At 40.4% G+C, this 24,229-nt stretch overlaps 2 protein-coding genes across 5 annotated transcripts in view; one reads left to right on the forward strand and one right to left on the reverse strand.

The window, feature by feature from the left end:
• LOC143643187 (olfactory receptor 8B12-like) overlaps nucleotides 1–24,229 on the forward strand; it is a 142,003-nt gene that overhangs the window by 96,650 nt on the left and 21,124 nt on the right. For 2 of the 4 annotated variants that reach the window (XR_013156174.1, XR_013156175.1), the window contains one exon: nucleotides 6,667–6,840. The exons of the other annotated variants lie outside the window; for them this stretch is intronic. The gene's annotated coding sequence lies outside the window, so the exon portion shown is untranslated. Of the gene's footprint in view, nucleotides 1–6,666; nucleotides 6,841–24,229 lie in introns of those variants that run through there. 4 annotated transcript variants of the gene reach the window in all.
• LOC143643188 (olfactory receptor 8A1-like) lies at nucleotides 9,460–10,383 on the reverse strand. The gene has a single exon (XM_077111948.1). The coding sequence runs from the start codon at nucleotides 10,381–10,383 to the stop codon at nucleotides 9,460–9,462; it is 924 nt and encodes a 307-aa protein (XP_076968063.1).

A 24,229-nucleotide genomic window follows, 5' to 3' on the forward strand; every position in this document is an offset into this window, starting at 1 on the left:
TGGATATTTTTATGGCTTTAGAACTGTAAACTTGTAACTTAATACATTCCCTTTATAAAGGCCATTCCATTTCTGGTATATTGCATTCCAGCAGCTTTCACAAACAAAGCAAATTCTAAGAAATGGGAAAATATGGCTCAGTCAAGGGAACAAATTAAAACTTCAGAGGAGACTCAGAAGTTGGAGCAACTAATCAAAGATGTTCAAACAAATCTCTTAAGTTAATTCAAGGAGATGAAGGAAGATATACATAAAGAGATAAAGGATATTAAGAATAAAATGAACATAAAGAAGAGCTTGAAAGCATAAAAAGCAACAACATATTATGGGGATTGCACTGGTTTAAAATTGCTATGTACCCCAGAAAAGTCTGGTTCTTCTAATTCTGATTCAATATTGTAAGGTGGGGCCTTTTGATTAGATTGTTTCCATGGAGATGTGACACACTCAATTGTGGGTGTGACCTTTTGGTTAGATGGAGATATGACATTTCTCATTCAAGGTGGGCCTTTTAGTTTACTGGAGTCCTCAAAAGAGCTGAAACAGGGAAACATTTAGGAGAAAGCGTGAAAATACAGAAGCCCCAGGAGATGTCAGGAGCTGAGAGAGCTGACGGAAGGTAGTAGGGAACCAGAGCCCAGCAGACTTCACTATGTTCCTTTCAATGAGATGTGAAGTTGAGAGATGAAACCCAGAATTTTTACCCAGGGCTGCTAAGTCAGGACTCACAGATGCCTAAAGAGAAAGCCACTGGATTCAGAGGCTAAGGCAATGAAACTAGGAATAAGGACCAGCAGATGCCACCACATGCCTTTCCATATGTGTTAGTCAGGGTTCTCTAGAGAAACAGAACCAAGGAGATATCTGTAAATATGAGATTTATAAAGGTGTCTCATGCAAGCATGGGAATGGAAGAGTACAAAATCCATAGGGCAGGCTGTGAGGCTGGCAGTTTCGATGAAGTGTCTGAATGAACTCCACAGGAGAGGCTCACTGACTGAAGACGCAGTGAAAAGGTCTCTCTTCTCCCCAGATGCAATCAACTGTCTGATGATTTAATACACCAGCCTTCTGATTTATCAACCAGTCATGAAATATCCTTGACAGAATGGTCAGGCCAGTGCTTGACTGATCAGACAACTTCAGTATCATCAGTTGACCAAGTTGACACCAGAACCTAACCATCAGAGTCTACCACTTGTCAATTTGGCAGCTCTACACATCACCTTGAAACATGCTTTACTGTCAAAGAGAACACAATAACAGAATATGTTTCGCCTAACAATACTAAACTGTACTGCATACAATTGGAAATGTACTATATCTCTCCAGAATAAGGTGCAAGTCCTTAAGTAACATTTACTCTTAAACCTCATATCCTATGACTGAAATACTACAACATGAGCAATACAACTTATGTCATATGATAAGAGGAAAGCAAGATATTTGCTTATGTACAAATGGAAACATACTCATAACAAAACAAGGGGGAAATATTCATACAATCACAGTCCTTGTTTCTGTAATTCAGCAGTGAGCATAGCCAGGTCAGCCTTCACGAGTGGAAGTCCATGTTGCTGAACCCATGCATAACTTTCATCCCTACCATCATGCCCACTTTGTTCATGAGCCTATTGGGCAATGGTAAGAGTGGCTAAAGAAAGAGGCTCGCTTGTTGTGCTAGTTAAATTCACTTGTCAATTTGACCAGGTGAAGGTACCTAGTTCTGTTGCTGTGGACATGAGCCAATGGTACGTGAACCTCATCTGTTGCTCATGACATCTGCAGTCTGCTAAGAGGTGTGCCTGCTGTAATGAATGATGTTTGATTTAATTGGCTGGTGCTTAAATGAGAGAGTTCAACATAGCACAGCCCAAGCAGCTCACCATACCTTATCTCAGCACTCCCAGCTCAGCCCAGGCCTTTAGAGATGCAGAAAAAAAGCACCCCAGGGGAAAGTTGTTGGAACTCAGAAGCCTGGAGAGAAGGCCGGCAGTTTCACCCTGTGCCTTCCCACACAAGAAAGAACCTCAGTTGAAAGTTAGCTGCCTTTCCTCTGAAGAACTAATGAAATAAATCCCCTTTTATTAAGAGCCAATCTACCTCTGGTGTGTTGCATTCTGCCAGCTAGCAAACTAGAACACTGGTATCCACAGGATATGTCATCTTATCCACTTGATTATTAAAACCTTCCTCTGCTGAAGTCACCCTCTGGTGAACATTCACCTAGGACACAAGTATCTTCATATTCTTTGCCCACTCAGAAAAAGCTTATCCACATATCTCTTCCCCAGACCTCTTTGTTACCAATTTTCCAATCATGCTCCTTCCAAACCCTGACCATCCAGCCAAACCACTGACAACAGCCAGTGAGTCAGGAGACAAATGCACCCTTGGCCAGTTCTCCGTGTAATCAAAATGAACAACCAGGTGTGCTGCTTGGAGTTCCACCCACTGTGAGGTTTCCCCTCACCAGTGTTCTTTTTTTTTTTTTTTTTGGACCCTCATCTGAGTCCAGCTTTTACTCCAGGGCAAGTCCCTGAAATCTGATTGTCTGACTGTTCTTTCTGCAGAGTACACAGTAAACCTCAGGTGGCTGATTTTCCTGTGATTTCAAGGAAACCAGTGTTCTTTAGAGCATCGCAGAATGGGGTTGTAGTGCTGTACTTTCCCACTTCTGGGTGACCCCTGGAAATTGTACAGAACCATCTGTAAACCAGGGCTGAGTTTTCTCTTCCTCAGTTAGCTGACTATAAGTATCTCACCAAGAGCCACAGCTCTGGTCTGGGAAAGAGAAGGTAATGTGGCAGGAGGGGGACCATGGACATTTGGGCCACTTTCTCATGTAATATACTAGTGCCTTCAGGACCTGCTTGAGCCCTATCCCTTATATACCATTTCCACTTTATAATGGAGTGCTGCTGCTCGACTTTTTTGCTCGGTGGGTCAGGCAACACTCAGCTCATGATAGGCAACTCAGTTCTTATGGTAACTTGGTGGCCCATGGTTAAGCATTCAGTCTCTACTAAGGCTCAAATAGCAGGCTAAAAGCTGTTTCTCAGAAAAAGAGTAGTTATTTTCAGTGGATGGTAAGGTTTTGCTCCAAAATCCTAAGGTTCTTCACTGTAGTTCTCCTATATGGACCTGCCTATTTGGCACTGACACCTTCAGCACTATTGGATCTGCTGGATCATATGGCCTAAATGGCAGAACAGCTTGCCTAGCAGCCTGGACATGTCACAGAGCCTTCTCTTTCTCCAGTCCCCATTCAAATCTAACAGCTTTTCTGGTCACTCAGTAAATGGGCTGGAGTGGCAACCCAAATGAGGAATATTCTGTCTCCAAAATCCAAAGAAGACAATGATGCATTGTACCTCATTTTTGTTCATAGGAGGTGCCAGATGCACCAGCTTATCTTTCACCTTAGAAGGGATATCTCAACGTACCCCACACCACTGGACACCTAGAAAGGCACCTACATTATTGTTGGATTTATCTCCCATCCTCTGACACACAAATGCTTTATCAATAAGTTTTTAATAATTGCTACTTCTTGTGCACTAGGTCCAGTCAGCATGATATGATGGATAAAATGCACCAGTGTGATGTCTCATGGGAGAAAGAAATGATCAAGGTTCCTGTAGACAATATTGTGATATAAAGCTGGAGAATTGATACAGCTCTATGGCAGGACAGTGAAGGTATACTGCTGGCCTTGCCAGCTGAATGCGAACAGTTTATGGTAGTACTTACTGACAGCTATTGGGAAGAAGCATTTGCCACACCAATGGCTGCATACCAGGTAGCGGGCGATGTGTTTGTTTGCTCAAGCAATGCTACCACATCTGGAACAGCAGCTGCAATTGGAGTCACCACCTGGTTATATTTATGATAAACCACTGTCATCCTCCAAGACTCATCTGTTTTCTGCACAGGCCAAATAGGAGACTTGAATGGGGATGTGATGGGATTCGCCATGTCTGCATCCTTCATATCCTTAAGAGCAGCAGTAATCTCTGCAGTCCCTCCACAAATCCAGTATTGCTTCTGATTCACTCTTTTGCAAGATAGGGGCAGTTCTAGTGGCTTCCTTTTGGCCTTTCCAATAGCCCTCATTCCATGAGTCAGAGAACCAATGTGGAGATTCTGCAATTGCTGAGTATGTTGACTCCAATTATGCCTTCTTCAACTGGGCAAATGACCACTGTGAGACAGACCTGAGCTAAATCTCCATCAATCACTTGACCTCCATGAGTCCCTACTCTGACTGGTGGATGAGAGTGATGTTTTGGGTCTCTTGGAATTAATGTCACTTCTGAACCAGTGTCTAATAATCCAAAACATCTGATTATTTCCTTTTCCCCAGTGCATGGCCAACCTGGTAAAAGGCCATAGGTCTTCTTGGGGAAGACTGGAAGGGAGGTTAACAGTGTAAGTTTTGGGCAGTATAAAAGAGAACTTCCCCAAGGTATCCGACGCTCCCTCATTCAAGGGGCTCTGCTTCTGTACACTTTTTCTAGTCTGAGAATTGATTTAGGGGCCATGATTCTGCTCTCATAATTCAAGTTAGACTTCTGTTCATATGAGCTAGAATTCTTCTGCTTATACAGCTCGAACAAGAATTTAGTAAACTGCTCATCTATTTTACTTCCGGGTACCCCACAATCTACTAGCCAACACCACAAGTCTCTGCAAGTCAGATTATTTTGTCTACTTCTTTGAGTCAACTGTCCATTATGGTGGCCACACCCACCTTGTCTATGGTGATTAACTGTCACCACATGGCTTCTGTCAACTCGGGATCTGATCATCCCCATTGAGTTTAAGGATTCCAGCTCAATGACAGCAGTTCCCACAGTAATATCTGACCTACAGACAAGGGTGACTACAGAACTCTTCAGGGATGATGGAGCTGGTCTCATGAATTTATTTCTCTAGCTTCTGGTGAAAGATGGACATTCCTGGGGTATGTGAGCTGTTCCTCCCTGATAAATCCACTCTAACTTTCCAGTCTCTCTGTGCCTCTGGATTCCCTCATCTGTATTCTACTAGGGCAGTTCTGGCATTTAAACCTCACATAATGTTGGCCACCTTTTGATCCATATTTCAGCCAACCATCCAAACAAACTGTAATGCTAGAATATTGAATGCAGGATCTCTGCTTAGTGGGCCCATATCAATAAATTCAGCTTGATCCAAGTTTGTAATCCTTCCACAATTGTCCCACATACTTACTATCCATTCCCACACATATTCCCCTGATTTATGTCTATGTAGGTTATAAAACTAATGCGATTCATTTGGAGTATAGTGTACCTCCTCGTGGGTCACACTATTGGGGCCTGTTGGGACTTTACTCTAGTTATAGGTCTTGAAGAAATGAGGGGTGGTGGGCATGGGTTATGAGAGGAAATAGATGTGTCTTTCAAGCCTATTACCTCAGGGCTTCTGTTGCAGTTTTTTCTGGTGAAACAGAATTAGTTGCTCCAAATAGAGGAGTGAAGGCTGTTTCCCCAGAGGAGGTAGTTATAGAGTTAGCAGGCATTGAAGGGTTACTCTTATTAGATAGGTTGGGTGGCTGATTTCTCTGGGCAGACTTGAGGCCAGGAAGCTGTTCCCACAGGGCAATCCATTACAGGGCTATCTAGCAAAGGTTCAGCATATTCCAGGGATTCTATCTCCTAGAATTGCCATTATTATCAATACGTATATCCCCATCCCATGTTTCAGGATCCTATTCTTTTACAACTGAAGCCCTTATTTTAACAGGAGACACCCTGCAAGGTTGAGATTTTAGTTTATGTTTTAAGTCTGCCACTTGCACAATGAGGGTCTGTATCTGGTTTTCAGAGATTTGAAATCTGTGAGCACAGGAAATAAAATTTTCACAGGGAAAACATGGAAACGTTTACATTCTTCAAATGGCACTTAAGTTGCAAATATGTAGCCTTCAACTTATCTGTTTCTCTCATCACTGCATCCAGTGCATCTAACAACAACCAGTCAACATCATTATACCTCCTAATGCCACAGAACTCTGTCAAGGTGTCAAAAACACTCTCTTCCAGACCCTTGATTCATATAAGCATACAGTTAGCACAATCTAATGTGATATTTTGAGTATCTCCCTTGCCAACTCACCGTATAGACTGATAGTGCATCTTGATTATTGGAAATGCAGTTATTAGTTCCTGTGAGTCTAATAAGAGTAGAAAACCAATTTGCATGGGCAGGCACTGGGAATCAAACCCAAAAACCCACTTTTAAGATTCTGTTTCTAAGGAACCACTCTCAGTACCAATCTGTACTAGTCAAGGTTCTTTAGAGAAACAGAAACCACAGGAAACATCTGTAAACATGAAATTTGTGACGGTGTCTCATGCAACCATGGAAATGGAAGAGTCCAAAATCTGTGGGCAGGTTGTGAAGCTGGCAGCTCTGATGAAGGGTCTGAATGAACTCCACAGGAGAGGCTTGGTGACTGAAAAAGCTGTGAAAAAGTCTCTCTTCTTCCTTAAAATGTCTTCCACTGATTGGGTTATCTCATTGGTGGGAGACATGCCTTAGTTGATTGCAGATGTAATCAGCCCCAGATGCAATCAACTGTCTGATGATTTAATACACCAGCCTTCTGGTTTATCAACCAGTCACAAAATATCCTTGCAGCGATGGTGAGAAGAGTGCTTGCCTGACCAGACCACTGGGCATCATCAAATGGCCAAGTTGACACCAGAACCTAAGCATCACACCATGTGACAGGTATTGGCCTTTCTTCAGTGTCAGGATATTTTTTTCTGAACATTTTTAAGGCCTTAGAACTGTTAACTTGTAACTTTTTAAATCCCCTTTATCAAAGCTGATCCGTTTTTGGTATATTGCATTCAAGCAGTTTTAACAAACTAACACAGGTATGAAAGGCACAATAGTAGAGATTAACTATACACTAGATGCATACAACAGTAGATCTGAATGGACAGAAGAAAGAATCTGCAAACTAGAAGACAGGATAATCGAAATCATACAGTCAAAAGAACAAATATAGAAAAGAATGAAAAAAACTTGAGTAGTGTCTCAGGGGTTTGAGTGAAAGCACAAAGTGTACAAATGTATGCACTATGGTGTCCTAGAAAGATAAGAGAAGGGAAAAGGGACATAAAGATATTTGAGGACATAATGGCCCCAAACTTCCTAACTGCCCTAGGTGTTCTTTAGGATTGGCTGAATGGTCGTGATTGGGGGTTGGCAGGTTACGATAGGTAGCAAGGTCTAACTGAAGCTTGCATAAAGGCAACCCCAGAACAACCTTTTGACTCTATTTGAACTGTCTCTGCCACTGATACTTTATTAATTACACTTCTTTCCCCCCTTTTGGTCGGATGGAATTGTTGATCCCACAGTGCCAGGTCTGGATTCATCCCCGGGAGTCATTTCCCATGTTGCCAGGGAAACTTTCACCCCTGGATGTTTTGTCCCATGTAGAGGGAAGACAATGGTTTCACTTGCAGAGTTGGGCTTAGAGATAGTGAGGCCACATCTGAGCAACACAAGAGTCCTCTAGAAGTAACTCTTAGGCATGTCTATAGCTAGTGTAAGCTTCTCTGTTACCTACTTAAGCAAGAGTAAGCCTCATGATCGAGGGCATGGCCTATTGATTTGGGTATCCCTAAAATTTGACACAGTATCAGGGGATTCCCTGATGGTAAGGTTCAATAGTTCCATATTCTTTCTCCCCTCTCTCAAGGGACTTTGCCAATACTTTTTGATTAACTACTTAATTTACTCTAGGAAGTTTCCAGGCATTACAATAATCTATACAGGATTAAAGCACCTAAAATAGAGGTGATCTTTAGTGGTAGAGATCTTGGCTCTTGCTGGAGAAAGATCAGGAGGAAATGGTCAAGTTGCTAAATTGGGGTGTCTCTCTCAGTTTCAGTTCCATTCTCTTTCTAGGAGGCAGTTCAAAAAGATAAAATTTACAAGTTTCGGGTGTGAGTGCATCAGACATTCTGATGTTAATAGTTTTCACTAATTACATATAGTAGTGTGAGATTTAGTAGGTGTGAGTGTATATCAGAATCACCTGATGGTTCTTAAAACAGCTATTGAGCTCAGCCCAATTTCTCTGTTGGTCTGGGTGAGCCTGAAACTTTTCATTTTGAACAGGTTGTCTGGTGAAAATCATTTAGTAATACTGGTTTCAAATGTTATCCTACAATGCTGTTGTTCATTTGCCAGCTTACTGGGATCAGATGCATATTTTCATTGTGATATCAACAGCAGGAGCTTCCAGATGTCTAGGTGATGTCTATTGTGAGATGCTTTGGGCTCCCAAAGTCCTCCTCCATCCATTCACAAACTTGTAAGTATGTAATTCTCTGTATTTAATCCCTTTCTGCTTTAGAAACCTAGAATTATTTCTATTTCTCATAGTGACACAGTGACTGATAAAATATTGTACCAAATAGAGCAATAAATGGTACAACACAGGCTGCTGATTCTATAGCATGTATCCTGGATATAATAAGAAAAGAGGGAAGAAATTACATCCCATGAAAATTTTATTTTCTGAGTAAGGTTGGCAATGGCATTTGCAATAAGTGTAATCCAGGGTGAATGTCTTTTGTTGTCTGGAGCTCAGGGGTTTCAGGAGATATTGGGTTTTCAGAGCTAAAACTTGGAAAGTCCCAGGTAAACGGTGGCAGGATGCTCACCATTGTGTAATCTTTCCTTAATCATCTGGAAGGAGTTGCCTGTATAGGAAGAATGGTTGGTAAATGATAAAAAGAGGTGATTTGAGGAAATTACAGACACTGTTTAAAAGTAGAGGGATATAAAAAGGGCAGCAGCAATAGACTGTCTAGAAGCATTCTAAGTGAAGAGAAAAATATGATAACTAAGAGTGTGGACTATGGAGTCATCTAGACTAGGGTTTGAATGCCAGTGCGGTTTGTTCTCAGCCCTACTACCTTGAGTAAAATATCTGTGAAATGGGGATAAAGGGTACCTGTAGTAGTAAGGTATAATTGAAATAATGCATATGGAGCACTAAGAAGAGTGCCTGGCTCAGATTAAGCAGCACTTTCTTGGTGATCTCGAAATTCACCTCTCTTGTGTATTCCTAAGAACAAAAAGTAAGTATAGGCTTTCCTAATAATATCTCTGTAGAAGTAAATAAAACAAGAATGATTCTCAGACTCAGTGCTGAAAGGTTCGTTTGTATCAAATTGCCAATTAAGATAGTGTTTATCAAAGGACTCAGGAGAGAGAAAACAGACCCTAAATGAGAGAAAGCATGAACTTGAAGTCAACTGATTTCAAAGAGTCAGCAAAAGAGAAGAGAGAGGAAAGAAGGAAGGAGGGAACCATGTAGAGCTGGAAGAGCCAAAATTCAAAGGGCCTGTTTTCAAATTCACAACAGGATACATTTACAATGGAAAGAATAAGAATCTTGCATCAAAGTCATTTTATCTGCAGTGTTCTCTGCAGAGCAGCCTTGACTTCCTTGTTCCTCAGACTGTAGATCAGGGGGTTCAGCATGGGGATCACTGTGGTGTAGAAAACGGAGGCCACATTCTCCTGGGCCAAGGAACTGGCCGTGGAGGGCTTTAAGTACATGAACACAGTAGAGCCGTAGAACATTCCCACAGCTGCTAGGTGGGAGCTGCAGGTACTGAAGGCTTTGGACCTGCCCTCCGTGGTGCTGATGTGGAGGATGCTGGAAAGGATGAGGGCATAGGAAACAAGGATTGTTGAGCAGGTGACTATAATGTCAAATCCAGCAAAAAGAAAAAGTACAATCTGGACATCATAAGTGCTAGTGCAGGAGAGCTTCATGAGAGAGAGAATGTCACAGAAGTAATGACTGATGAGGACCTTACAATAGGACAACTGTAGCATGAAGACAGTCTCTATTGTTGAGCTAAGGAATCCCAAGATATAGACCACAGCCACCAGCAGGGAGCAGACTTGATGGGACATGATGATGTTATAAAGCAAAGGATTGCAGATGGCAACATAGCGGTCATAGGCCATTACCATGAGCATGTAACATTCAGCAATGACACAAACAAGGAAGAAGTAGAGCTGTGACATGCACCCTGCATAAGAGATGATGTTCTTCTCTGACACAAAGTTCACCAGCATCTTAGGGGTAATGACCGAGGAGTAGCACATGTCCACAAGGGACAAATTACTGAGGAAAAAGTACATGGGGGTGTGAAGCTGAGGATTCATGCGGATTAGTGTGATCATGCCCAGGTTCCCCACCATGGTGACCATGTAGATCCCTAGGAAAAGGAGGAAGAGGGGGAGCTGGAGTCCTGGGCGATTTGTTAATCCCCCGAGAATGAACTCTGTCACTGTGGAGTGATTTTCTGCATCCATTGTCTTCGGAGTTGGAGCCTGAGGATGGGAGAGAAAACCCATGAAAGGCTGCTCTTGCTCTGCTTGTGAGACTCCTTTGGGCATTTGTCTCCAGCTGAGGGATCCTGGGTTCTTTTCTGATGCTGCTTCCCTTCCCTTTAGCTGTTTTCTGGATGTAAGCCTGTCCCTGAATCTTCAAAGATCATGAAAATGAGAGGAAAATGTCAAGATTGGGAGCCCTTACTATTCTCATGTTAATAATTATCCTAGAGCAGTGGTTCTTAAAGTGCAATTCTTGGACAAGCATCATAGGTTCCCATGTTGCTTTCAGATTTTGCAACTCTCAAGGTCTCATCCAGGTCTACTAAATGAAAAAACTCTGTGGGTGGAATCCAACACTCTGATGAAAAGGGGACTTTACATACTTTCATCCCTGGGGAGTATGGGATGTACCAGCTCACGAGCATCTGGATCAAGGACTCAAACAAAGTCATTCAGACTGTCATCTCTCCGCTCTTTCTGTCCCCTGGTCTCATTCTCACCAGGCAGCCTTTCTTCAGCACTTTTCTTTCAACAAACAAAAGTGATGCTGATGCATGCTAAATTTCACAACCTCTATCCTAGAACCAACAAGTATGATATTTTTTTTTTTTTTTTTAAGGAAAGACAGAGAGAAGGAAGGAAGGATAGAAGGAAGAAAGGGAAACATCTTTTAAACATTTTCTTGTTTTATTGTATTCTGTTTCTCCGTTTTTGGTACATGGGCTGGGGCCGGGAATCGAACCGAGGTCCTCCGGCATAGCAGGCAAGCACTTTGCCCGCTGAGCCACCGCGGCCCGCCCCAAGTATGATATTTTATACTTTTCAGTTGGAGATGTGTTATGACTCAGAATGGAAATTTCTGTGCCATCTATGTAATCTCATATATGTACTCAATATAAACCTATGAATACTCATCTCAAATCCATGTTGTGTCGGAGTAACATGGTAGTTAATTTGTGACAAGTCTGTCTCTGTATCTGAATGAAGAAATTAGTAAAATAAATTCCCAAGGTGGTTGCAAAAATAACAAGATATTGCATATATAGAAATACCTCCAAATAGTGAGTGCCTATAAAAATGTGAGTTGTTATGAGGTTTCAAGATTTTTTTCTTAGATTTTCACTGGTACTGAAGCCCTAAAACAGCAGTTTTCTACATTGACTGCATATTAGAATCACGTGGAGCATTAAAAACTATTAAGGAATTGGTTCTCCCCACAGAAATTCTGAGTTAATTCATCTGTGGTTGTAGCCAGTACATTTATTGTCCATGGTCAGTGCCCAATAGCTGTTTAGTATTATTATCATTATTGATATTATTATAATCAGAATAAGCATCAAAACCTCAGCAGTTGTCTCTCTAGTGGCACAGTACTGAAATTACAGACATGTTCTCTAGAAAGCATGTATGATCATTTCTGGCATAGGATACCTACAGACATCTCTGTCTCTGAGATGTATTTCCTAAGCTAATAAATTTGAATCTTAGTATTTTAATTGCATCATATCATTGCTAACCTTTGTTTAATGCTTTATAGCTTACACATTTTTTCCAACAGTCAATCTCATTAACTCCTCCTGAAGTTCTTGAGTATGGGTAGAAAAGTATTTAGAATAGGTCTTTTATTTCAGTTTTCATATTGAGAAAACTGAAGTGTTGGCCATTAACTGACCTGCCTGAGGTCTATTATGTATTGGCAACTTGGAACTGAAAGTTACCTCTGTTCTCTCTTGTTACTGAATTTCTTCTCTTGCCTCCAGTTTTTAGGTGTATGATTTGCACACCTCAATGCTAAGGCTTTGTTGTTGAACGTGTTTTGTATCAGATGTCTTAATTTGAACATAGCATATGATAAAAGAGGAGTGCTATTATATATTTTTTCATTCTCTAGGAATTTGATGTTTTAAAAGTTAAATAAATTACTCAAGGTCATATAGCTTGTATGAGAAAAGAAATTGACCTAGAACCCAGGAACCAGACCAGCAGTCTGTTTGGTCTCCACAAACTATGCTGATTTGCTAAAGAGTGAACACCATTGCATAGGAAATTTCCAGACCTCATTTGTGATGACTAATTTTGTATGTCTCTTTGGTGAGGTTATGGTGTGGAATTTTTTTGTCAACCATGACCTCGTTTTTGTGTGGGGATTTTATAGGTGGCATTAGCATGAGACGACTTTAAGGAGATTACTCTCAATAATGTGGGTATCCTCATCAAGTCAGTTGAAGATCCTAAGTGTGAGATCTGTGGGAATCTCCGGGATCAGAAGGAATTATTCCTCAAGGCTATGCCCTCCACTCCCTCCTGAGTTTCCACCCTAAGGAATTCAGGTTGAACCCATCAACATCACTCTTACCAGAATTTCTAGCCTCCAGTCTGCCCCACAGAATTTGAACTTGCCAGCCTTTGCAATTGCATTAATGCAAGCCTTATAATAAATCTCTCTCTCTACACGCACATCCTTTTGGTTCTGTTTCCCTGGAGAACCCTGAAAGATATAGTGTTAATCAATTTTTTTTACTCATAAAATCCTCTAAAATAATCCACATATTTTTATCAGTTACTAAAATTCTTACCAAGTTTCAGGATTACTGCTGCTGTGAACACAATACACAGAGAAAAATCACTTAGAGATAAGGGAATCATATGGATGTAAATTGCCAGTTTATCAACAGAAGTTCTTGGAAGAGAGGTTTTTCTCCTGCAGCTGCTCTAAATCTGCAATGAATGACCTGTGGTGAAGAAAAATAGAGAACAATCTACAGGCAATCTCAGGGAATACCTTGGTTTCAACAGTCAGGAAATGCATATCAGAAAATGAAGAAGCATACATGTATCTAGTTCTGTTATTTCCTCAGGGAGGCCAGCAGAGTCGTGGAAACCATCCATCAAGAGTGAAAGCCTTGGAGTATGTTTATCTATATAGGTACAGAACCTCTTTTGGGGTCACTCCAGGGACTGGGTCCTCACTGAACGAGCAATTAGGAGCCCTTCCTTATACCTCTGCTGTGAGTCATGCTTTGTCTCCCTAGGGTGTTGATTTTCTTTTATTGAGGGACTTATTTTGCAACTTGGAAGCTTAGGGCCTAATGTCAGTTTTGGGTTATTTCATCTCCAACAATTTGCTTCTGCTTCTCTTTCTCCTCCTCATCCCACAACCACTTCATTCATCATCATCAACCTCATCATCAGTTTCCACCATCATGGCTGCTTGTCATCAATATTTATATGTCATTAGAGGGGATGCAAGGGAAGTTCGGTGGTGGAATTCTCATCTGCCATACGAGAGATCTGGGTTCGATTCCTGGCCTATGCACTTTCCCAAACAAGCAAAAAACAAACAAAAATTCAACAAATGACGCTACAATAACAGTATACTTACTTGGAAAAAGAATGAAAGTGACCCCACCATACAGCATACCAAAAAAATGAATAAAAATTATATGTCACTAGGCACAAATGACACACCCAGCTTCAAAATATTTAAAATAAATTAAAATTCTTTCCCCAAACAAACTGTATAGTTTAAGTCAAGGAATGTTAAATTTGTAAAGAATGCTAAATTTGTCACCCTGCTGTTGCACCTGTGGACTGACCTGGTAGAATGGCAGGAGGGTGAGGGAAATGTGATGGTAGAATCTATGAATTCTTTCTTGATGCATTCTCATTCATGAGTGGAATATGTTCATAAGAAAATTTCCTATTCAAGAATATGTTCAGTAATGTATTACCCATGAATGTAGTGTTAATGAAGATTTTAAAATAAAACATTTTATTTTGAGATAACTATAATTGTAGATTCATGTGCATATTCTGAGAAATAATACAGAAAGTTTCCTTTACCTTTTACAGTTTCTTCCAGTGATCACCTTTGGCAGAATTATAGTATAATATGACTTCCCTGTCATTGAAATTGATACATTCCACTGATTTTATTCAATCCCCCCATTTTAAAAACAAACATTTTTTTCACATTCCATACAATATATCCAAAGTGTACAATCAGTGACTCTCAGTATAATCACAGAGTTGTGCATTCATTACCACAATCAATCTGAGAACATTTTCATTTTCCAAAAAGAAAAATCCCATATCCCAAATACCCCCTATTATTGACACTTAGCATTGGCATGGTACCTTTGTCCCTTTATTACAGTAAGAAAGAATATTACATGTTACTGTTAACTATAGTCCATAGTTTGCATTAGGTTATTTTTTCCACGTAATACCACCCTACTATTAACACCTTATACTAGTGATGTATATTTGTTCTAGTTATTGGTCCCCCTGTTTTACTTAAACTTATTTTCAATATGTATTTATTTAGTTCTTATGCAATTGTATCACATGCATAGGTTCATTTATCCACCACCACCACTTTTTTTTTTTTTTAAACATTTTCTTGTTTTATTGTATTTTGTTTGTTTGTTTGTTTTTTACATGGGCTGGGGCCGGGAATCGAACCGAGGTCCTCCGGCATGGCAGGCAAGTACTTTGCCCGCTGAGCCACCGCGGCCCGCCCCCACCACCACTTTTTAAGGTAAAAAGTTATATCATCACAAGGATCCCTTGTATTGTAGCGTTTTTGTTTGTTTTTTACATGGGCTGGCTCTGGAAATCGAACCAGGTCTCCAGCCTGGCAGGCAAGAACTCTGCCACTGGGTCTATTGTTTTTTTTTTTTTTTTTTTAATATTTTTTTTTATTTCCTCTTTTTTTTTATTAATTAAAAAAATTAACTAACACAACAATAGAAATCAATCCATTCTACATATGCAATCAGTAATTCTTAATATCATCACATAGGTGTATGGTCATCATTTCTCAGTACATATGCATCGATTTAGAGAAAGAAATAGCACTACAACAGAAAAAGAAATAAAGTGATAACACAGAGAGAAAACACAAATAAAAATAAAAAGTACAAAAATATATAAGAGAAAACAAACAAACAAACAAAAAACTATAGATCAGATGCAGCTTCATTCAGCGTTCCAAGATAATTACATTACAATTAGGCAGTATTGTGCTGACCATTTTTTTTTTTTTAGACGTCATACCATTCTACATATGCAATCAGTAATTCTTAACAAACATCACATAGATGCATGATCATCGTTTCTTAGTACATTTGCATCGGTTTAGAAGAACTAGCATTATAGCAGAAAAAGATATAGAATGTTAATATAGAGAAAAAAATAAAAGTAATAATAATAAGAACAAAACAAACAAAACAAAACAAAACAAAAACCTATAGCTCGGATGCAGCTTCGTTCAGTATTTTAACATGATTACTTTACAATTAGGTATTATTGTACTGTCCATTTTTGAGTTTTTGTATCTAGTCCTATTGCACCGTCTGTATTCCATCAGCTCCGATTACCCATTATCTTACCCTGTTTCTAACTTCTGCTGAACTCTGTTACCAATGACATATTCCAAGTTTATTCTCGAGTGTCGATTCACATCATTGGGACCATACAGTATTTGTCTTTTAGCTTTTGGCTAGACTCACTCAGCATAATGTTTTCTAGGTCCATCCATGTTATTACATGCTTCATAAGTTTATCCTGTCTTAACGCTGCATAATATTCCATCGTACGTATATACCACAGTTTGTTTAGCCACTCGTCTGTTGATGGACATTTTGGCTGTTTCCATCTCTTTGCAATTGTAAATAACGCTGCTATAAACATTGGTGTGCAAATGTCCGTTTGTGTCTTTGCTCTTAAGTCCTCTGAGTAGATACCTAGCAATGGTATTGCTGGATCGTATGACAATTCTATATTCAGCTTTTTGAGGAACCGCCAAACTGCCTTCCACAGTGGTTACACCATTTGACATTCCCACCAACAGTGGATAGGTGTGCCTCTTTCTCCACATCCTCTCCAGCACTTGTCATTTTCTGTTTTGTTGATAATGGCCATTCTGGTGGGTGTGAGATGATATCTCATTGTGGTTTTGATTTGCATTTCTCTAATGACCAGGGACATTGAGCATCTCTTCATGTGTCTTTTGGCCATTTGTATTTCCTCCTCTGAGAGGTGTCTATTCAAGTCTTTTTCCCATTTTGTAATTGGGTTGGCTATCTTTTTGTTGTTGAGTTGAACAATCTCATTATAAATTCTGGATACTAGACCTTTATCTGATATGTCGTTTCCAAATATTGATTCCCATGTGTAGGCTGTCTTTCTACTTTCTTGATGAAGTTCTTTGATGCACAAAAGTGTTTAATTTTGAGGAGTTCCCATTTATTTATTTCCTTCTTCAGTGCTCTTGCTTTAGGTGTAAGGTCCATAAAACCGCCTCCAATTGTAAGATTCATAAGATATCTCCCTACATTTTCCTCTAACTGTTCTATGGTCTTAGACCTAATGTTTAGATCTTTGATCCATTTTGAGTTAACTTTTGTATAGGGTGTGAGATATGGGTCTTCTTTCATTCTTTTGCATATGGATATCCAGTTCTCTAGGCACCATTTATTGAAGAGACTGTTCTGTCCCAGGTGAGTTGGCTTGACTCCCTTATCAAAGATCAAATGACCATAGATGAGAGGGTCTATATCTGAGCACTCTATTCGATTCCATTGGTCGATATATCTATCTTTATGCCAATACCATGCTGTTTTGACCACTGTGGCTTCATAATATGCCTTAAAGTCTGGCAGCGCAAGACCTCCTGCTTCGTTTTTTTTCCTCAAGATGTTTTTAGCAATTCGGGGCACCCTGCCCTTCCAGATAAATTTGCTTATTGGTTTTTCTATTTCTGAAAAATAAGTTGTTGGGATTTTGATTGGTATTGCATTGAATCTGTAAATCAATTTAGGTAGGATTGACATCTTAACTATATTTAGTCTTCCAATCCATGAACACGGTATGCCCTTCCATCTGTTTAGGTCTTCTGTGATTTCTTTTAGCAGTTTTTTGTAGTTTTCTTTGTATAGGTCTTTTGTCTCTTTAGTTAAATTTATTCCTAGGTATTTTATTCTTTTAGTTGCAATTGTAAATGGGATTCGTTTCTTGATTTCCCCCTCCGCTTGTTCATTGCTAGTGTATAGAAATGCTACAGATTTTTGAATGTTGATCTTGTAACCTGCTACTTTACTGTACTCATTTATTAGCTCTAGTAGTTTTGTTGTGGATTTTTCCGGGTTTTCGACGTATAGTATCATATCGTCTGCAAACAGTGATAGTTTTACTTCTTCCTTTCCAATTTTGATGCCTTGTATTTCTTTTTCTTGTCTAATTGCTCTGGCTAGAACCTCCAACACAATGTTGAATAATAGTGGTGATAGTGGACATCCTTGTCTTGTTCCTGATCTTAGGGGGAACGTTTTCAATTTTTCCCCATTAAGGATGATATTAGCTGTGGGTTTTTCATATATTCCCTCTATCATTTTAAGGAAGTTCCCTTGTATTCCTATCCTTTGAAGTGTTTTCAACAGGAAAGGATGTTGAATCTTGTCAAATGCCTTCTCTGCATCAATTGAGATGATCATGTGATTTTTCTGCTTTAATTTGTTGATATGGTGTATTACATTAATTGATTTTCTTATGTTGAACCATCCTTGCATACCTGGGATGAATCCTACTTGGTCATGATGAATAATTCTTTTAATGTGTTGTTGGATACGATTTGCTAGAATTTTATTGAGGATTTTTGCATCTATATTCATTAGAGAGATCGGCCTGTAGTTTTCTTTTCTTGTAATATCTTTGCCTGGTTTTGGTATGAGGGTAATGTTGGCTTCATAGAATGAGTTAGGTAGTTTTCCCTCCACTTCAATTTTTTTGAAGAGTTTGAGGAGAGTTGGTACTAATTCTTTCTGGAATGTTTGATAGAATTCACATGTGAAGCCATCTGGTCCTGGACTTTTCTTTTTAGGAAGCTTTTGAATGACTGCTTCGATTTCTTTACTTGTGATTGGTTTGTTGAGATCATCTATCTCTTCTTGAGTCAAAGTTGGTTGTTCATGTCTTTCCAGGAACCCGTCCATTTCCTCTAAATTGTTGTATTTATTAGCGTAAAGTTGTTCATAGTATCCTGTTATTACCTCCTTTATTTCTGTGAGGTCAGTAGTTATGTCTCCTCTTCCATTTCTGATCTTATTTATTTGCATCCTCTCTCTTCTTCTTTTTGTCAATCTTGCTAAGGGCCCATCAATCTTATTGATTTTCTCATAGAACCAACTTCTGGCCTTATTGATTTTCTCTATTGTTTTCATGTTTTCAATTTCATTTATTTGTGCTCTAATCTTTGTTATTTCTTTCCTTTTGCTTGCTTTGGGGCTAGCTTGCTGTTCTTTCTCCAGTTCTTCCAAATGGATAGTTAATTCCTGAATTTTTGCCTTTTCTTCTTTTCTGATATAGGCATTTAGAGCAATAAATTTCCCTCTTAGCACTGCCTTTGCTGCGTCCCATAAGTTTTGATATGTTGTGTTTTCATTTTCATTCGCCTCGAGGTATTTGCTAATTTCTCTAGCAATTTCTTCTTTGACCCACTCGTTGTTTAGGAGTGTGTTGTTGAGCCTCCACGTATTTGTGAATTTTCTGGCACTCTGCCTATTATTGATTTCCAACATCATTCCTTTATGGTCCGAGAAAGTGTTGGGTAAGATTTCAATCTTTTTAAATTTGTTAAGACTTGCTTTGTGACCCAGCATATGGTCTATTTTTGAGAATGATCCATGAGCACTTGAGAAAAAGGTGTATCCTGCTGTTGTGGGATGTAATGTCCTATAAATGTCTATTAAGTCTAGTTCATTTATAGTAATATTCAGATTCTCTATTTCTTTGTTGATCTTCTGTCTAGATGTTCTGTCCCTTGATGAGAGTGGTGAGTTGAAGTCTCCAACTATTATAGTATATGAGTCTATTTCCCTTTTCAGTGTTTGCAGTGTATTCCTCACGTATTTTGGGGCATTCTGGTTTGGTGCGTAAATATTTATGATTGTTATGTCTTCTTGTTTAATTGTTCCTTTTATTAGTATATAGTGTCCTTCTTTGTCTCTTTTAACTGCTTTACATTTGAAGTCTAATTTGTTGGATATTAGTATAGCCACTCCTGCTCTTTTCTGGTTGTTATTTGCATGAAATATCTTTTCCCAACCTTTCACTTTCAACCTATGTTTATCTTTGGGTCTAAGATGTGTTTCCTGTAGACAGCATATAGAAGGATCCTGTTTTTTAATCCATTCTGCCAATCTATGTCTTTTGATTGGGGAATTCAGTCCATTAACATTTAGTGTTATTACTGTTTGGATAATATTTTCCTCTAACATTTTGCCTTTTGTATTATATATATCATATCTGATTTTCCTTCTTTCTACACTCTTTTCCATATCTCTCTCTTCTGTCTTTTTGTATCTGACTCTAATGCTCCCTTTAGTATTTCTTGCAGAGCTGGTCTCTTGGTCACGAATTCTTTCAGTGACTTTTTGTCTGAGAATGTTTTAATTTCTCCCTCATTTTTGAAGGATAATTTTGCTGGATATAGGAGTCTTGGTTGGCAGTTTTTCTCTTTTAGTATTTTAAATATATCATCCCACTGTCTTCTAGCTTCCATGGTTTCTGCTGAGAAATCTACACATAGTCTTATTGGGTTTCCCTTGTATGTGATGGATTGTTTTTCTCTTGCTGCTTTCAAGATCCTCTCTTTCTCATTGACCTCTGACATTCTAACTAGTAAGTGTCTTGGAGAACGCCTATTTGGGTCTAATCTCTTTGGGGTGCGCTGCACTTCTTGGATCTGTAATTTTAGGTCTTTCATAAGAGTTGGGAAATTTTCAGTGAAAATTTCTTCCATTAGTTTTTCTCCTCCTTTTCCCTTCTCTTCTCCTTCTGGGACACCCACAACACGTATATTTGTGCGGTTCATATTGTCCTTGAGTTCCCTGATACCCTGTTCAAATTTCTCCATTCTTTTCCCTATAGTTTCTGTTTCTTTTTGGAATTCAGATGTTCCATCCTCCAAATCACTAATTCTATCTTCTGTCTCTTTAAATCTATCATTGTAACTATCCATTATTTTTTCTATGTTTGCTACTTTATCCTTCACTTCCATAAGTTCTGCGATTTGTTTTTTCAGTTTTTCTATTTCTTCTTTATGTTCAGCCCATGTCCTCTTCATGTCCTCCCTCAATTTATCGATTTCATTTTTGAAGAGGTTTTCCATTTCTGTTCGTATATTCAGCATTAGTTGTCTCAGCTCTTGTGTCTCATTTGAGCTATTGGTTTGTTCCTTTGACTGGGCCATATTCTCAATCTTTTGAGCGTGGACAGTTATCTTCTGCTGCTGGCGTCTGGGCATTTATTCAGATTTCTCTGGGTGTTGGACCCAGCAAGGTTGTAAGATTTTTCTGTGAAATCTCTGGGATCTGTTTTTCTTATCTTGCCCAGTACGTGGCGCACGTGGCACACGTTTGTCTCAAGTGTTTGGAATGGGTCTCCCCCAGTCACCGATCTCCGTGGCCTGGGGCTTTCGGATCCAAATCTCTCCGTTGGTTCAGGGGCCGCGCGTGGTGGGGGCATCAGCTGCCACGGCTTGAGGGGACCCTGTGGCTGGTTGCGGGCCGCAGCGGGCCTGGGGGATTCCCCACCGGACCAGGAAGCCTCCCGTGGGGGGGGGGGGGCTTCCGCGGCTTGGATAGCCCTCCTATCTGAGACTCGTATCCGCGGACTCGAAGCAGAGACTCGGAGCCGCCCGCAAAAGAGGGGTGCCACCTGCCTCGGCTTGGGAAACTTGCTTCTCCAATACTCTCAGCCGGCCCGGAAAGGGGGAGGGAGTAGCTCGGACCACCGCAGCTGCCGCTGATCGGGAGATCGCACGCTGCTCGGGGGTCTCACTGCAGCCGAGTCTCGCAGTCAGTCTAGCCAGCCCAGACTTTGGATAGCCCTCTGATCCGGGACTCGTAGCCGCAGACTTAAAGCCGAGACTCGAAGCCGCCCGCAAAAGAAGGGCGCCGCCTGCCTCGGCTTGGGGAACTTACTTCTCCGATACTCTCAGCTGGCCCGGGAAGGAGGGAGGGATTAGCTTGGACCGCCGCAGCTGCGGCCGCTCGGGGGTCTCGCCCCAGCCAAGTCTCGCAATCAGACTTGCCAGCCCAGACTTTGGATAGCCCTCTGATCCGAGACTTGTAGTCGTGGACTCGAAGCCGTCCGCAAAAGTGTGGCGCCGGCCGCCTTGGCTGGGAAGCTTGTCTCTCCGAGTCTCTCAGCCAGCCCCGGAAGGAGGGAGGGATTAGCTCGAACCACCGCAGCTGCGGCCGCTCGGGGGTCTCGCCGCAGCCAAGACTCGGAATCAGACTTGCCAGCCCAGACTTTGGATAGCCCTCTGATCCGAGACTTGTAGTCGCGGACTCGAAGCCGCCCGCAAAAGTGTGGCGCCGGCTGCCTTGGCTGGGAAGCTTGTCTCTCCGAGTCTCTCAGTCAGCCCCGGAAGGAGGGAGGGATTAGCTTGGACCGCCGCAGCTGCGGCTGCTCGGGAAATCGCCCGCCGCTCGGGGATCTCACTCACCGCAGCTGAGTTTCGCAGTCAGACTAGCCAGCCCAGACTTGGTTACTCTGTGTGTCCATTCCCTGCTGTAGCCCCGGGAGTTGTTTTGTACTGTTTCTGTTCACCTATTAGTTGATTTGGAGTCGGAGGAACTAAGACGCATGTACCTTACTAAGACGCCATCTTGGATCCCTCGCCTTCCTGCATTTGTGTCCTTCACTCAAGAAAGGGTGATATTGTCTGGGACAACTCCATCATCTAGGAAGTCAGATGGCTGGCATCTGCTGGGATCTTTGGTTTCTGGACACCTCTGTCAGCTGGGAAGGCACATGGGAACATCTGCTAGCTTTCTCTCTTCATTTCGTAAGGCCTCCCTGGGGTAACTTCCTTCCAAATCTCCAAAGGTCTCTGGCTCTGTAGGCTCTGTTGGTTCTGAAGCTTTCTTCAAAATGGTTCCCTCTTAAAGGACTCTAGTAAGCAACTCCCTATTGTTTTTTTAAAACACTTTTCCTGCATTTTCTAGTTTTCAAAATGATGAGTTTGTTTTCTGTTTCTTCCAAAGGTGACCAGTTATTTTTTCTTTAATATCATATGAGGTTCCCCCAATTTTGACATATTTTATGTTTCAATCCAATGTAGTTGTTATATATTTTAAGAATTTTTTATTAATTAAAAAATTACAAGAAAGACACACAAACATTCTTAATATTTGCTCACTCCGTTCTGCATATATAATCAGTAATTCGCAATAGCATCACATAGTTACATATTCATCATCATCATTTCTTAGAACATTTGCATCAATTCAGAAAAAGAAATAAAAAGACAACAGAATAATAAAATGAAAACAGAAAAAAAATTTACATACCATACCCCTTACCCTTCCCTTTCATTGATCACTAGCATTTCAAACTAAATTCATTTTAACATTTGTTTCCCCTATTATTTATTTTTATTGCATATGTTCTACTTGTGTGTTGACAAGGTAGATAAAAGGAGCATCAGACACAAGGTTTTCACAATCACACAGTCAGATTGTGAAAGCTATATCATTATACAGTCATCATCCAGAAACATGGCTACTGGAACACAGCTCTACATTTTCAGGCAGTTCCCTCCAGCCTCGCCATTCCATCTTGGATAACAAGGTGATATCTACTTAATGCATAAGAATAACCTCCAGGATAAACTCTTGACTCGGTTTGGAATCTCTCAGCCATTGACACTTTGTCTCATTTCCCTCTTCCCCCTTTTGGTTGAGAAGGTTTTCTCAATCCCTTGATGCTGGGTCTCAGTTCATTCTGGGGTTTCTGTCCCATGTTGCCAGGAAGGTCCACACCCCTGCGAGTCATGTCCCACCTAGGCAGGGGGAGTGTGGTGAGTTTGCTTGTTGTGTTGGCTGTAGGGAGAGGCCACATCTGAGCAACAAAAGAGGTTCTCTTGGGGGTGACTCTTAGGCCTAATTTAAAGTAAGCTTGACCTATCCTTTGCGGGGTTAAGTTTCATATGAACAAACCTCAAGACTGGGGGCTCAGCCTATAGCTTTGGTTGTACACACTGCTTGTGAGAATATCAAGAATTCAACTTGGGAAGTTTGAATTTCCCCCCATTCTCACCATTCCCTGAAGAGGACTTTGCAAATACTTTTCCACTCAGTAATCAAATCACTCTGGGATTCATTGGGGCATCACCCTGGACAAACCAACAAAATCTCATGTCCTACCCAAAGTTCCATGTATAATGGTGTTTAACCAACTATCTACATAAGTTATATTAGGAGATGCACCAGTCAAAATATAAATTTTGTAGCAGATAAACATTTTTTGTTTAGTCTCACACATAAGTTGAAATTTTAAAATATTGATTACCATCTTTTTTCAGCACCCTGCACTAATGACATTCCTTTGTTCTTCCTCATGCAAAAACATTTTCTTAGATCTGTACTTTTAGTCCCTATCATTATACACTCTAGGAATTCTTAGATTACACCATCTCAATCTTTATTGTCCATATTTCTTTGTGATTTCATTTATGCCTACTGCCCTCCTCCCTCTATCATTCTCACATTCAGCTTCATTCAGTGTTTTAACATGATTGTATTACAGTTAGGTAGTATTGTGCTGTCCATTTCTGAGTTTTTATATTCAGTCCTGTTGCACAATCTGTATCCCTTCAGCTGCAATTACCCAATATCTTACCCTATTTCTATCTCCTGATGATCTCTGTTACCAACAAAATATTCCAAGTTTATTCACTAATGTCAGTTTGTATCAGTGAGACCATACAGTATTTGTCCTTTTGTTTTTGGCTAATCACACTCTGCATAATGTCCGT

Source organism: Tamandua tetradactyla, chromosome 8, assembly GCF_023851605.1.
Source record: "Tamandua tetradactyla isolate mTamTet1 chromosome 8, mTamTet1.pri, whole genome shotgun sequence".
NCBI lineage: Eukaryota > Metazoa > Chordata > Mammalia > Pilosa > Myrmecophagidae > Tamandua > Tamandua tetradactyla.